Below are 14,487 nucleotides of genomic sequence, written 5' to 3' on the forward strand. Positions count from 1 at the left end.
AATTTATTTGACTTCAATTGGTTTCGTGGATTTTGATGCCAATTTGTGATAAGAAAAAAAACGAATGAGGGTATTTCGAGGAGTGCCCTGCCCATAATATCACTGCCACGCATTGCTCAAGCCTGGCGGACGGTCTGGTTCCTTACTCGAACATATCCTTGTGGAGGTCAGCAATCCTTCCCCTGTGTGGATCACTCTCCCCTGGACTGATTCAGAAGTTAAGAGGAATGTCACAAACCCCGTGGTGAATCTAAATGTCACCACACACGTAAACACACACATAAACCCACACAGACACAAACACAGACATAACCACAAACACGCATAGACACATACAAACACAGACACACACACAAACAGACATACACAGACACAAGCACGCATAGACACACACAGAAACAATAGCACACACAAACATAGAGACACACACAGAGACACACAGAAACAGTAGCACACACAGAGACACAGAGAAAGACACACACACAGATACACACAGGCACACACAAACACACAGATACACACAGACACACACATACACAGACACAGATACACACAAACAGACACACACAGAAACACACACAGATACATATAGACACACAGACACACAGATACACACAAACAGACACACATACACACACACAAATACACACACAGACACACACAGATACACACAAACCGACACACACACATACACAGACACAGATACACACAAACAGACACACACAGAAACACACACAGATACATATAGACACACAGATACACACAGTTACACACAAACAGACACACAGATACACACACACATACACACAAACAGACACACAGATACACGCAGAAACACACACACACAGATACACACACAGTTACACACAAACAGACACACAGAGAAACGCACACATAGATACACACAAACAGACACACACAGATACATGCAAACACACACAGGTAGATACGCAGACAGACACAGACAGAGGCAGGGGTCTGATTGGGATTTTGGATTGATGGCTGTATTGTAGCAATCCTGGGATCAATAAACGCAACAACCAATCCCTCCCGCCCCTGCCCCTGGGAAATCTGCTTAAATCAGAATTTAAATTGACAGGACAATGTATATTTAATGATTTGGTAAAATGTTCCTGGTGAAAGCTGACATCCCTCTGCAACTGGGGAACAAAAATGTCTCCACTCCCCATCCTTGTGAATTAATGGCAGCATTAATCCCTGTGGATGGAGTGACGTGAGAGCGGAGGGGATGGGGGACTGGGACCTGAATTCTGGGGGTGGGAGGGAGGTTGAAGGGACAGAATTCAGCATCTCCCCCTCTCCAGGCTCTCCGGTAAGAGCTGTGTGTGTGTGGGTGTGTGGAGAGAAGGGGGGGGGGGGGGGGGGTTCTTTCAGAGGCAGGCCTATTGCTCGGGTTCCCTGTCTGATTATTATTCCGTCCATCACTTTGTCAGGGGACATGGAAATTGCAAGTGGCGTCAGGACAGGGGGAGAGACTGCACTTGGAATGAGCAACCACAGGCTGACGTCATTGGTTTCTCCAGTCATCCCACCGAGGGATAAATTATTTAAAACGGCAAAGGAAGGAAATAGAGACAGAAAGAGAGAGAGAGGGGGGGGGGGGGGGGTGGAACCGGACCCAACCCAATTCTCAGGGTTACCCTTCTCCACTGACAGAGTCTATGGGCTGCTTCCGTTTTGTGCTGTGCCTGTCCCAGCCTCTGATTGTGATTCTCCCCCGGGTTGAACAGTTTGGGAGGGGGGGGGGGGGGAGACAGGGCGAGAGTGGTTCAGGAAGGAGATGAGCACCCTGGTGTGTATTTGAGTTTTTATGTGTCTCGGTCCTCCCATTCCTTAGCCCAGTATACACTTCCAAATATCTATTTCAGCATCCAAATGGACAACTGTTAGCCTGGGGAGAGGTGGGGAGTGGGGGGTATTGGACGGGTTAATTTTGGATGCACCATGATGTGTGGGAGATGTGTTACTCCCCAGAGAGGCCGGCAGTGAAATGAATGAAGGGAAAGCGCTTGATAAGTTTTGAAGTGGTCAATTCTTCCGTTAAACGTTCTGGCTTTGCCCCTGCTGCATGGCTGGGGTGTGTGTGTGTGTGGGGGGGGGGGGGGGGGAGGACAAGCTTGCTTCAACAAAATGATCCTGCAGACCCTGCCCCAGTGCATCGCCGCCTGTAAGAGCGCGTCCGCCCGGATTGCTGAGGACAAGGTTTTAAAACACCGCATGATAAACGCATGGAAAAGATCAGAGCCCCTAAGACGGTTCACGGAATCCGGAGCTGGGCGTTTGAATGTTTAACGCTCGTTTAGCCGGTCCGATTGGGGAAGGGGTAAATCTGCAATCGATGATAAAGCGTCCTTTTCCACCACTAAATCGGCGATTCACTGAAGCTTCACAGACGCCAAGCATTGCTCTGAGTGGCATCTCTCTCTGTGTGCCTCCCTTTGCCCCCCCCCCCCCCCCCCCCCACCACCACTCTGCCCCCGGTGCTCCAGTCAGTCAATTATCAAGGGGTCAAGTCTGTGTGTGTGTGTGTGTGTGTGTGGAGGGGGGGGGGGGGGGGGGTATATAGCCCTATAGCCCATATTAACGCACAGGTCTCAATAATAGTCTTCGGTGACTATAAATGGCGCGTCTTCTTTTGCCAACCCCAGTAAGATTCAGTAAATGTATGCCATGCGTCAGGACTGTGCGTGGCCAGCTAGGCTGAGCCCACAGCCAGCCCCCTTCCCCCCCCCCCCCCTCCTCTCTCTGCCTCCCCCCCCCCCCCCCCCCTCACTCAGACAGGAGTGAACCATTCCACCCCACATCCACTCTGCTGCTCTACTTGTAGGGATGAACTTGTTGGCAATGTGCGCTGTCCGGCCTTTCCCCACCTTTTCCCAGATTATCATCTGAAAGCCTTCAGTCTCCAATGGTTCCACTCAATGTAGGATGGGACATACGTTGAACGGAGTGTACCTTGCACTTTCTCTCGCTGTCCAACTCGGTGAGTTAAGAGATCGGAATATTTCCTGCTTCATTCATTTTCTTTTTGGATTGTTTTCAGGCGCCAGGCGCGAACCTTTGAGCCCCCCCCCCCCCCCCATTCCCCGGTCCGCCTTCACCCCCTTTCCCTGCTGTGGAGTCAGACCAGCATCGAGATCTCAGCTCTGTCTTCCCGTTCACCCTGGTCTCAGGGAAGATGGGGATAAGGTGCTCTTTGACGCAGCGCACGGATTGGTCTCAAACCGTCTCCCCCTCTCGTTCGAACGCAAGATCGAGTTTCTGATAACGGGTTCAAAAAACAATCTCAGCGCTCAGCCATTCCTCATTTGATTTCTGGTTTTTTTTGTCTGTAACTTTGAGTCGGTGTCATCTGATTTCCTCTCGGGTAGGGGAGTGCTGGTGCCGGGGGTAAGGGGGGGGGGGGTATATCAGACGTGGGTTGAAATGTAATAATTGTTCTCTAAGAGTTTTTCTCTCTCCCCCCCCCCCCCCCCTCTCTAGCGATGTTACACGATCTGCCGGTTGTGCAAAATGTAACCAAAATGTATCTGTCAATTTCTACAGGGAAAAGGGGTGCTGATGAAAGAGGAAAATTCGAGTTTTTTTTAAATCCCCAAAGGGTCGCACTACCGTGGGGTTCGAAGCCGGCTTGTTAACGATTCAGCCACGATTCAACAGTACTATCCCCCCCCCCCCCCCAATACCGCAATACTAACCCTCCCCCCCCCCCCACCCCCAATAATACCACCCACCGCGACAGAGAGTGAACCCCACAGTCCCATAGTTAGATTGAGAACGACCTTTGCCCGCTGTCTATTCAGGATTATTTCGAGAGCTGCCTGTTAAAATGGTATGTCCAAAATATATTGTTATCACACCACCCCCCCCCCCTCCCCCCCCCCCCTTTAGAAAAAAATGCAGCAAATCAAAATATATAAGATTCATTCTGGTTAAAACTAGGATTACTGTCACCCACCCCGATGTTGAAAAGGTAATTGGATTAATTCACTGTGTGATTTTTAAATAGCTAAAAATGATTGATAAGGAACGCAGGCAACAAAAGAAAACCCTCAATCATTTCTGATGCTGGACGAGGAACGGGAAGACACAGCAAATCCCTCTCTCTGAACTCAGTAATCCAGACTCAAAATAAAACCCCGGGGTTCAGGGACCCAGATTGACATCGAGAGCAAACGACACCGGGAACGGGAACGGGGGATAATTTGTCTCTTGAGGTGAAAAATCAGTGAGATTTTCGTTTGTTGGCGAAGAATCAAAAATATTAACGTTGTGAAATGTATAGGTTGAGAATCTCCAGAACAAACGGGATAAATAATCCCCCCCCAAACCCCGGTAAAGATTCCAGGGATTAATTAAACGATCATTGCACCATCGCCGGGATACGGCATCTCCCCATACACATTCACAGACAGATTCTACCTGCTCCTGGTAATACACTTATTGCATTTTTTGCAAAAGAGCCTCGCGGTTTTAATGCACTTTAATAAACGCCCCACGAATACTTCGCCTACGACAGTGCAATGTTAGTAAGTGTATTGTAATGTATTAAGAAATGACAGAAGAGGTCTCGGATCCACTCCGAATGGTAGCCGAGGACGCTGGAACAAATGCATATCTCTGTAGGTTTGGTGGATTTTGAAGGCAGAGTTCTTTTTTTATTTGGTTAAAATTAATTACTTCCTGAGCTTTTCATTGGGACAGTTCGCTAGCCCAAAAAAAACACCTGTCAGTTTCTACAGTTTATATCTAAAGATGGCGTTGGTCAAAATGCATACTTCAGGCCCTTAAAATCGAATTTAAAAATCACGTTGCAAATGGGTAGTTCATTTATTGAGACTCATTTTGAAAATATCATCGACATTTACAATTGGGGGGGCTTTTCCCAGTAACTTCGTTGCAGTGTTAATGTAAGCCTACTCGTGACAATAAAGATTATTATTAGAGGATGGGGAAACAAAACACCCTTTGCTGAGCAATATCTGTGACCCTCTCTCACATTCTGTCTGTGTGTGTGAGCCGGTTACATCCACCAGCTGATTATCAGGGAAGATCTTGCAGCACCATATGGTGTTGGATTTACCCTTGTTAGCGACGCACATTTGGTCAGGACCCATGGAGCGATCAATTAGGCCAACACATCCTAATTCTCCAACACTTAGGACAGGATTGATAGGGAGGAATAACATGCACACGGTTCCGCTCGCAAATTCCGCCCAGTCACCCGCGAATTTAATTGAACTTTAAATTAAAATCAATTGAGTGTGATCTGACCAGCCAGGCAGAAAAGGGACACAAACGAATGGGGCAGTTTATTTGGGGAGGTTAGAGGATTCCGAGACAACAGTGTTTGAAACTTCTGACTGAACCCTCCCCGGTTGTGGGAGTCGCATCCTCTTGTCAGATTATATCTGGAAGCTGTATCTCTGGGCCCTTGCCCACCCTGAAGCAGAAAGCAGGCACCCGTCCCAAAGTAGCCCCCCCCCCCCCCCCCCCCAAACAACACCCAAAAACAACTTGAGGACAGGCCGCCCAAATCCTGAACCTTCCAATTTAAATTCCCATCAAATAAAATCTAATAATTTGGCCGGAATGGAAACACGGGGAGGCTGCAGGTCTGTGTAGGTGACAGATTGCAGAGGGGATAGAGAGAGGGGGGGGGGGTCACAATCATGCCAACTGGCGCATTGTAAAAATATCGAAGAAAGTTTAAAAATAGACTTTCAGCACACGGGAATGTCACTGTGTGTCTAATAGTAATAGGCTTGCTCTTGTCAATATGTAACAGAATGGAGGAGGGGGACATTGCAAGTTTCTCACTTTAACAATGACATATGTATAAATACATTTGTGTCACATGACAGATTTAAAAAAAGTTAGTTTGATAAAGACCTAAAATGAAGGCAACTATTAATCCTGACTGTTTTTTTTTGGTTCTCATAATTGCCTTATTTTATGTTAAGATTTTATGGTCACTATTTGATTTCTTCCTCTGCAGCTTATCTGTTCCATACTGTGCGGGCGGCCGGCAAGTGCGATGCAGTGTTTAAAGGCTTCTCCGATTGTTTGCTCAAGCTAGGGGACAACGTGGCGAACTACCAGCAAGACATGGACGACAAGCAGAACGTGAAGACCATCTGCTCGTAAGTATGGCCGCAGTATGCACACGCACACACTCTCCCACTCCCACGTGGACACACGGGCAGGGAAATCGGCTCATTCACCGTCTGACTCACGCACCACTCTCCCACATGGCCTCCTACACTCACTCGCTCAGCCTCACGACCTCCCCTCCACGTCCTCCACACACACATACTCACGCACCCAGCACATCCCACCCCCTCCCAACGCAACCTCTATCGCGCTCTCATGTAGGTGCTATGTTTTCCCAACACCTGTTCAGGCAAGGGGTATATTTCCACGCATGGGCAAGGGAACTTTACACCAACAGTACTTGAGTTTCGTCAGAGGGACGAGGCATAGCTGTGTGTACCGACTTTTATACGCATAAATGCGTACAGATCTATCTCATGTATACAACCACACCTATAACTGACATTATATAATTCATGCGTCCAAAGCATAAGCTGCAAAGCACAATAGGAATATATACATAAATCTCCAGATTTACCTGCTGCACACGTGAACAGAGGGATATTTACCCTGTACAGAAATGTTGCCCACAATGATGGCCTGTGCGTTTATGCTGATTCGCCATTTCCCCACACGGTGTACAGGCAGACATGTACACAGAGTACAGGACAGGCAGCATTTCAAAGCTGTACCTGATAATTTAACAGATAATATAATGATTAATAAAGGATTGTCTCAGGCTTATTTGAAAACTCCTGGCTTTATCTATTTAACGTTCTATAAGATTGCGAGTGTCTGCTTTCTCGTTGATTCGAAGTTACGATTGCGGGTTATGACGGTGGCTTGAATGGATCGTAAATTAATATCCACCGGGAACCTTATTTTTTGGCGGTAAATGCGATTATTATTTGAAATACCCGACAGCTACTGTGCAAACGTTATAGACTGCATTGTGTAAGGTTACGGACAGGCGGGGGGGGGGGGGGGGGGAGATGCTAAGCAGAAAGCTTTTGGGAATATGTTCGGACATGAGTTAAGTGTTGAATTATTCGCTGTAGTTCAGCACATTATAGCTGTTTAATCAGAGCAAGATTCTATATCATAACCATAAGACCATAAGGCAGAGGAGCAGAATTAGGCCACTCGGCCCATCGAGTCTGCTCCGCCATTCAATCGTGGCTGATATTTTCTCACCCCCATTCTCCTGCCTTCTCCCCATAACCCCTGATCCCCTTATCGGTCGAGAATAGTTGGTGTCTATGGTGATAGGCGAATCAAGCCACAGATGTGTGCTTGCTTGCATTTTCCCCAGGCCAAAACTATTTAATAACCCGATGGTCCAATGTAGCATTCGAACTGAAAACTGCATGTCTTTATATTCGGTTTTCTGTTCCCCGCTCGCTCCCTGTAACTGGTTAAATCCTCTGTTCTCTGAAAGGAGCGAGAGAGGGAGAGCCAGGGGAAATCAGAAATGATTCAGTTTCCCACTGGGACATGCAATTAGGGCAGAATTACTACCAAAAAAAACCCCTTGGCATCTCAATATCTCATTATTTATTACATCTGTACAAAAGACGGGCGGCTGCTGGCATTTTCCAGGGTTCTCGTTAAATAAGTTCTATCACTGCAAGCACCCCAAAGCGATTGTCCTTTATGTTTCTTTCTCGTTTTAAATCCGTACAAAGGAAAGCAAATCGAGTTAAAATTATGCAGCCTGATGTATGAATCAACAACGTACAGCTTGCTATATGTGTGTGTATATGTCTGTGTGTATGTATGGATGTTTGCAGATCTGTGTTTATTTGTTTGTGTGCATGAATGTATGTGTGTGTATGTGTATACGTCTGCGAGTATGTATTTGTGTGTGTGCATGCGTAAGTGTATATGTCTGTGTGTATGCATTTGTGTCTGTATCTGTCTGTATGTATATATTTGTATGTGTGTGTATGAGTCTGTGTGTACGTATTTGTGTGTGTATATGTACTGGTGTATGTGGATGTATCTGTATGTATATAGTTGTGTGTATCAAGATGTCTGTGTATGGATGTGTATGTATTTGTGTATGTATGTGTGTGTATTTGTGTGTGTATGTATTTGTTTGTATAAGTGTATATGTCAGTCTGTATGTATTTGTGTGTGTATGTATTTGTATGTAAGTGTATATGTCTGTATGTATGTATTTGTGTGCCTGTATGTATTTGTTTTTGTATATATGTATGTGTGTCTTTGTGTGTGTGTGTGGGGGGGGGGGGGGTGCGATTTCCCCACAGAGAGAGAGTATTTTAAATTTAAATAGCTGTAAATTATACAGTGGCTAGCACAGTCCGGTACAGTTTCAGGGGAACCTTTGGGAGCAACACCAGTGAGCACCGGTGTTCAGAAAGAAATGGGAAAACCGTGAGGATTGTAATAGTGCTTCTCCGTGCGGGTGACACATTTCGTGACGATTAAAGAAATGTCTTGATCACGAAACGTGGTGGGAAATGTGTGTGTGAGTGTGCAGGGTGTGTGTGTGGGGGGGGGGGGGGGGTAGTGAAAGAAGAATATCGGAGCACATTACTGTACGTGTGTAGGGGGAGGGGGGGTCATACGTGAGCCAGATCATGTCTCTTTAATCTGGATTTGCTTCAATATCTTGACACATTTTTTTAAATTTCTGAATTCCCCCCCCCCCCCCCCCCCCACCACCAGATACTGGAATGATTTCCACGCATGCGCCACGACTGCCATCGCAGACTGTCAGGAAGGAGCGACGGATGTTTGGGAAAAGCTGAAAGAAGATTCCAAAAGCCTGGATTTCGAAGGCAGTTTGTTTGACCTGTGCGAACGGAATAATTCTGCAGAGGCGATGGCGCCCCGCTGCTTCACCTTGGCTGTGTTAACATTGTCCGCTTTACTGACCTGGATTCTAATCTAGAAACGTGACCACAACAGCATCCCGGGAAGCAACATAGACACAGCAGAGACACAGAGACAACACTCACACACACACACACACAGATGGTGGGGATTCTGCAAACCATTTCAGAATTACAGGACCTTGTGATTCACCGGTGACCCAGAAGGTTATTTCACAGGACTGGAACAATATCCTCATTTCCTTTTGGTTTTCTCGCAGTAACAACAACAAACAAACAAACAACAACAAAAGCGGTTTTGTTTTCCCTGTTGCTGGCCGAAATGTTAGCGGGCAGCGGCAAAGCTCTCCGAACCACGCCTCAAACTCGACAGGTTCAACAAGATGCAAACTACAACCCCGGGAGTTGGGTTTCAAACTCAGGAACGGCCTCGGGCCAAGCGCTGATATATCTGGTGGGTCCCACGGAGGAAGAGAGAGAGAGAGAAAGAGAGAGGGAGAAAAATAAAAAAAAGAGGAAAAATAAAACGACAGAGAGACAGAAAAAGCAAAAAGATGTCCACTCTTGTGTACGATTCCTGGCTGAATAGACAGCTTCTTCGTTCTGTTCTTACAACCACCGCCCAGTACGTACTCAGCCCCAGAGCTTTTATAATTTCACAGCTCCCATTAACGACCAGAGAACTATGGCGATCGTCCTTCCAAAACGACTAACAAAATAACCTTGGTCGCGCTTCTCCGGAGAATCCTAACAATTGTTTCGTAACGTAAAGATATATTGTCATTCTCACAGGCTTTTTTTTTATTTCTTTATTTGAAATATATATATAATATATATGCTCACTTATTTTTGGATGTCGCGCAACAGAATAGATCACAAAGGGTCTTAAATGTATCTCAAACGAAACAGTATGAGAACCAATCATTATTTTAGAAAATTAACAAAAGAAAATGAGTACTCTCAAACGCAAACCGGCAAAAAATGAATATAGCTACATTATAGAGAAATAAATATATATATATATGAGTTTTTGTGTTTGAACTGACAGTGTCGCTTGATGTTTGAGCGAAAATTAGACAATATAAAATGATACAAGATGTTACCACTTGCTAGATCATGGTTATAAAGCTCCTGTTGTACGATTTGTATTAAAATCATTACTTAAGAATATCTAAATCCCAGGCTCTCTGCTTGTCATGCTTCGAGCATCAGATGGGGTGCCTTTTCATAATTAATAAGGCGGGCTACTCAAACCATGAGACCTGGCGAGAATCGATCCCACATAGAAATCCTTCTCAGGTTTTCCATTTGGAGTCTATTGTTGTCCTCAGTTTAAAAATAAATACAAAGTGAGGGGAGGGGGTGATATTAATGAGGAGGAGGAGGAGGAGGAGGGGGTGGGGGTAGCGTCAGAGCATCTTACAGGATAGTTTCAGGTCTGATAGAGAGCGTGAAAGGTCAGGAGACGATTTATTGGAGAAATTCGCACTCAAAAGTGGTTCGGCGCTTCAGATCAATCCATTCAATGCCCTCGTGGGCGGTTTGATCAGCACCCAAATTGGATCCTGTTCCCACTAATGGAATATTTCTTCCCGAACAGAAATGTAATGTGCCGGGCTCAGGCGAAATATCGTCCATCAGTTCAGAAATTATCAACAGCCCGATTTGCAGTTTCCCCTCAGCAACAACTGAGGCCTCCTCGGCTGCCAATAAGAGGCGAGCTGAGGGTCGACGTATCTCCTGAGCAGAGATGCAGGTCCCCAGGCTTGATGCATTGGGACGGGGGGGGCTTTGATTTTCCTGACTGTGTACCGAATGTGCAATGGGCTGGGGAGTGAAGGGGGTTGTTTCAATTTTCAGAAGAGTTTTGGAGGTAAACCATGATAATCTTCCTCTGAGTCAAAGTGGCGCTGATGTGCTAGCATTGAACATGAATCAGAGAGAAGAAATACTATCAGAAGTGGTCAGGGTAGATTCATTCAATCCACCGTCTTTTCAATTTGTGAATCACGTTACGGTTTTAAAAAAAAATCAGAGCACAGGACATTATTATTATTCTAAATCCTCTTTTTTAAAAAAAAGTTGATTTTGATGGAATTGGATCCACAATGTGTTGAACTCGTTGAATTTATTGAACGAAATTAAGATTGTGATCATCCCTCAGCTGGGACGCGGAGATCCCGGTATAACTGGGTGTGTACTTATTCGCTGAATCTCTTGAGAGTTTGAATCTTTTCTGATGAATGGAGGCAGATTTGAACGAGGGCCCTTATAAAATATCCGCGCTGTGTTACCTTTAGGCTGGCTCGCTTGAGGCAGGGTCGTGGCCGGGTCTCAGAGATACATACGCCGGGTAGAACTCGTCTATTTTAATACGGATTTCTATATAAACACACACATATATATATATATAAACAGGGGAGTTAAATATATTAAGAGTATTTTAGATGACAGTCTGCGTTAAACAGAGTGGAATTATTTAGCTTTAAGGATGGCAGTAGACGAATGTGATCCAGTCCAGTTGAATTTTAAATCCTCATTCAGATTGTAGGGAGAAATTGTATATCGACCGGCGCTGTATAAAAAAAAATCTAATCTGATGTGACTAAAATGAATATTGGTTCAAGCACGGGCTAAAACGTCGTAACCACCCCCCAAAAAATATACCCCCCCCCCCCCCAACCAGGTTAATCTAATCCAACCCGCATGTCTTCCCTCCGTGTAGCCCTCTCCAGAGGCGGGTATGAGTGGATGTTACCCTGGGGGGTGGGGTGCAATCACTGCTGTCAGACTCCCCCACCCCACCCAATACACCCCCCCCCCCCAGTCACTTGTTTTGCAGAAGGAAGAATATTTAATCCTCAACATGTGTTGCCTTAATGCCTGTGACATAGTGAACTGCAAAGCACGCGCGTGTTTTCAACACGAAGGATGAATCACGCACTCGTCATTATTTTCGTGCACTGAACTTGAAATTTTGGCAGAGGGGTCTTGGCGCTGGAGATTTCGGTGCAGCTCTTGTGCGGAGCTTGAAGCTTTTATGTGTGTGTGTAAAGATGAATTTCGAAGGGGAATTTCTAGAAAGACGCACGTTTTCCTTTTGCTGACGGCCACAGTGCCCAATGAGCAACGCATGGGGAAGAGATAGTAGTTATTTAATGATTCCAGGTTTCCTGGTTCGTTCTGCAGGCGGGAAGGCATCGTTACCTAGGCGACCACCGCGGGGAGGAGCCTGATGGACAGTTTCAGGTGTTGTCTATTTGAGCAGAAACCAGTGAGTTGCTAGGGGCGGGAGGAAGTCAGATAGCTAGGGAGAGAAAAAATAATAAACCGTTGTTGCTCAAGAAGCGAACGAACCCTGAGGCTCAACTCAACCAAATGTATTCACTTGTGCAGCATGTCCGCCCGCCAAAGTGCGGGAGGGTCTCTGCCCGTGCTTTTTAATCGCGGCTAAGTTTGTGATGTGTGAGGGAGGCTATTTATGGAGCTGGTCCCTGCTGTGCGCATTGAGCCTGACTGGCTTTGGCCTCGGCTTGGACCATTTCAGGTTCATCCAAGAACTATGAGATAGCACCCCTTAAATCAACCCCACCAGATTAATTCCAACTACTGGGGAAAAAGAGGCATACCGGTTTGCTGTTAACATTTAACTGAAAACACTGCACGGTTACAGATTTGTGGTTGAAGAGAATATTGTCACGGGGATATCCATGGTGAGGTTTTTCCACAACCACACTGGGGTGATTTTTAAATTATTTTATTAAAACTTAGGATTTTTTTCCCTGTTAATTCCACTTGAGCTTTGAAAAAAAAAACACCCACTGTTATTATTGTAGCTTTTTTTTTTCATTTCTGGGCATCATATGAAAATGTTGGCGCTTTATCCCACATTGTATTTCTGGCTGCAGGTTTGTTCATGGCGCTGGGGGTGATTTGGGTGATAGGTTTATCGCTCGGACTAGTGTAGCACCCCTTTAAGGCATGTTACTGTGGGGTGTTTTTCGTGCAGGCATTGAATTAGCAGAGTGGCAACACTTGAGTGAGGCCTCGGGTTGGATCGGATGGCAGCTGGCTGTGCCGAGTTCACAGCTTTGAGACGAGAAAACGTGTTCTCTCGGCCCCTGCTCATTTCTGACGGAGACCCGCTCCAGTCGGCAGCTATTCAAGTAACTCCTCGTCCAGCCCCAGCGGCGGCCCAACACGATAGTTTTAACACAGGCCATTGGCCATTTAAAAAATCTTTACATAGTGGGAGTCACAAGATATTATTTTCAGGTATGCAGAAAAAGGTTTAAGTGGTTCTTAAAAAAAAACATATAACAGCGTCGTTAAACTGAGCTTCCGAAATCACACATTCTTCACTAAAATTAACATTAATACCGGACCTAATTTTAAATAGAAGCGTTGATGGTGAAATCTGTTCTCAAAAATGTTACAAATCGAGAGAGTGAGTTTTCGCGCCATTGACTTGCAGAAATCGCTCGGATGTTAATGCAGTTTATGTATAAATTGCCCCCAAATCATTCTGAACCAGTTGCCTGTATGGTGCGAGAGAGAGAGTTGAGACATCCCGTCCCAATTGTTGTGTACTCTGAGCTATCATTTTTAAATAGAGATTTCAATCGTGTTTGTTATCGGTTTCGTTTTGCATATTTAGATGTCCAGGTTTAAGATGCACAGACGCCAGCGGCGATATTGCAGGTTGGCATCGTCCTTCCCATCCCGTGCAGAATATTCCCAGCCTTGGGTCTCCCAGACTTTCCCGTTTTGGGGGAGATTTTTTTTCCAATTGAAGTCGATAGCTGGGACGGCGTCCCGAATGCACCTGTTGTGATGATTGCACTTCCCCTGGAGAGCGTGGATCCCGCTCTCGCCGGGTCTCCGACCGCCTTCAATCCTGGTGCAACGGTTGAAGAGCAGAAACGGTCTAATGCACAGCTCCAGATCCTCTGTAAACCCATTTAACAATTGGCACAGACGTCCAGAGCTTGGTGGGGGGATAAATAGTATATCCCATTGCTGTGTCCAATAGGACAATATCCAAAACGAAAATAGTTACCTCAACCAAACAAAAAAATAAATAAAGACAATTCGCAAAACGTGTAGTTTTGCCGCAGTCATTCGTAGCAGATGAAATGTTGACTGGTTTATTTGGTTCTCCTTCTGTTTTTTGAGGTATTGTGCTGCATCGAAGTGATATATATGATTTTTTTTCCGTAAGTGTTAGGTCTTGTGCGAACAAGTAAATTTAGTGTGTTAACATGATGATTCTGGTAAATTGCTTGCGGCCCATTAAAGGCGATGCCCTTTATTCCTGTCTCACGTAAACCCCTGTGCCCAGAATCATCCCCTGAACGAACCTGTGCAAAAAGTATTGTGATTGTAACGCCTGATGTATTTTCAAGAACAGCGATTGATTATTTATTTAAGATTTTTTTTTTCTTCTCCCTGCTGGACCGTTGTAATAAAATGTGGCAGCGTTACGTTTGGCTTGTCTTTAAGAGACGCGTGTCTC

At 45.6% G+C, this 14,487-nt stretch overlaps 1 protein-coding gene across 1 annotated transcript; it reads left to right on the top strand.

Moving 5' to 3' along the window:
- The first annotated feature begins 2,799 nt into the window (after window positions 1-2,799).
- Window positions 2,800-10,148, top strand: nrn1a (neuritin 1a). Its single transcript, XM_038796634.1, has 3 exons — window positions 2,800-3,004; window positions 6,020-6,164; window positions 8,806-10,148. Exons 1-3 carry the CDS (start codon window positions 2,950-2,952, stop codon window positions 9,029-9,031), a joined length of 426 nt encoding a protein of 141 aa, XP_038652562.1. The 5' UTR covers window positions 2,800-2,949; the 3' UTR covers window positions 9,032-10,148.
- The last annotated feature ends 4,339 nt before the right edge of the window (window positions 10,149-14,487 follow it).

This window comes from Scyliorhinus canicula, chromosome 5, assembly GCF_902713615.1.
Source record: "Scyliorhinus canicula chromosome 5, sScyCan1.1, whole genome shotgun sequence".
In the NCBI taxonomy this organism is placed as follows: Eukaryota; Metazoa; Chordata; class Chondrichthyes; order Carcharhiniformes; family Scyliorhinidae; genus Scyliorhinus; species Scyliorhinus canicula.

Excerpts from the sequence above, each read along its gene's own strand:
- nrn1a (XM_038796634.1), top strand. The coding sequence starts at position 2,950 with ATGGGACATACGTTGAACGGAGTGTACCTTGCACTTTCTCTCGCTGTC. Across the intron at positions 3,005-6,019 it reads TTCTCTCGCTGTCCAACTCG|CTTATCTGTTCCATACTGTG; the intron begins GTGAGTTAAGAG and ends CTTCCTCTGCAG. Across the intron at positions 6,165-8,805 it reads AACGTGAAGACCATCTGCTC|ATACTGGAATGATTTCCACG; the intron begins GTAAGTATGGCC and ends CCCCACCACCAG.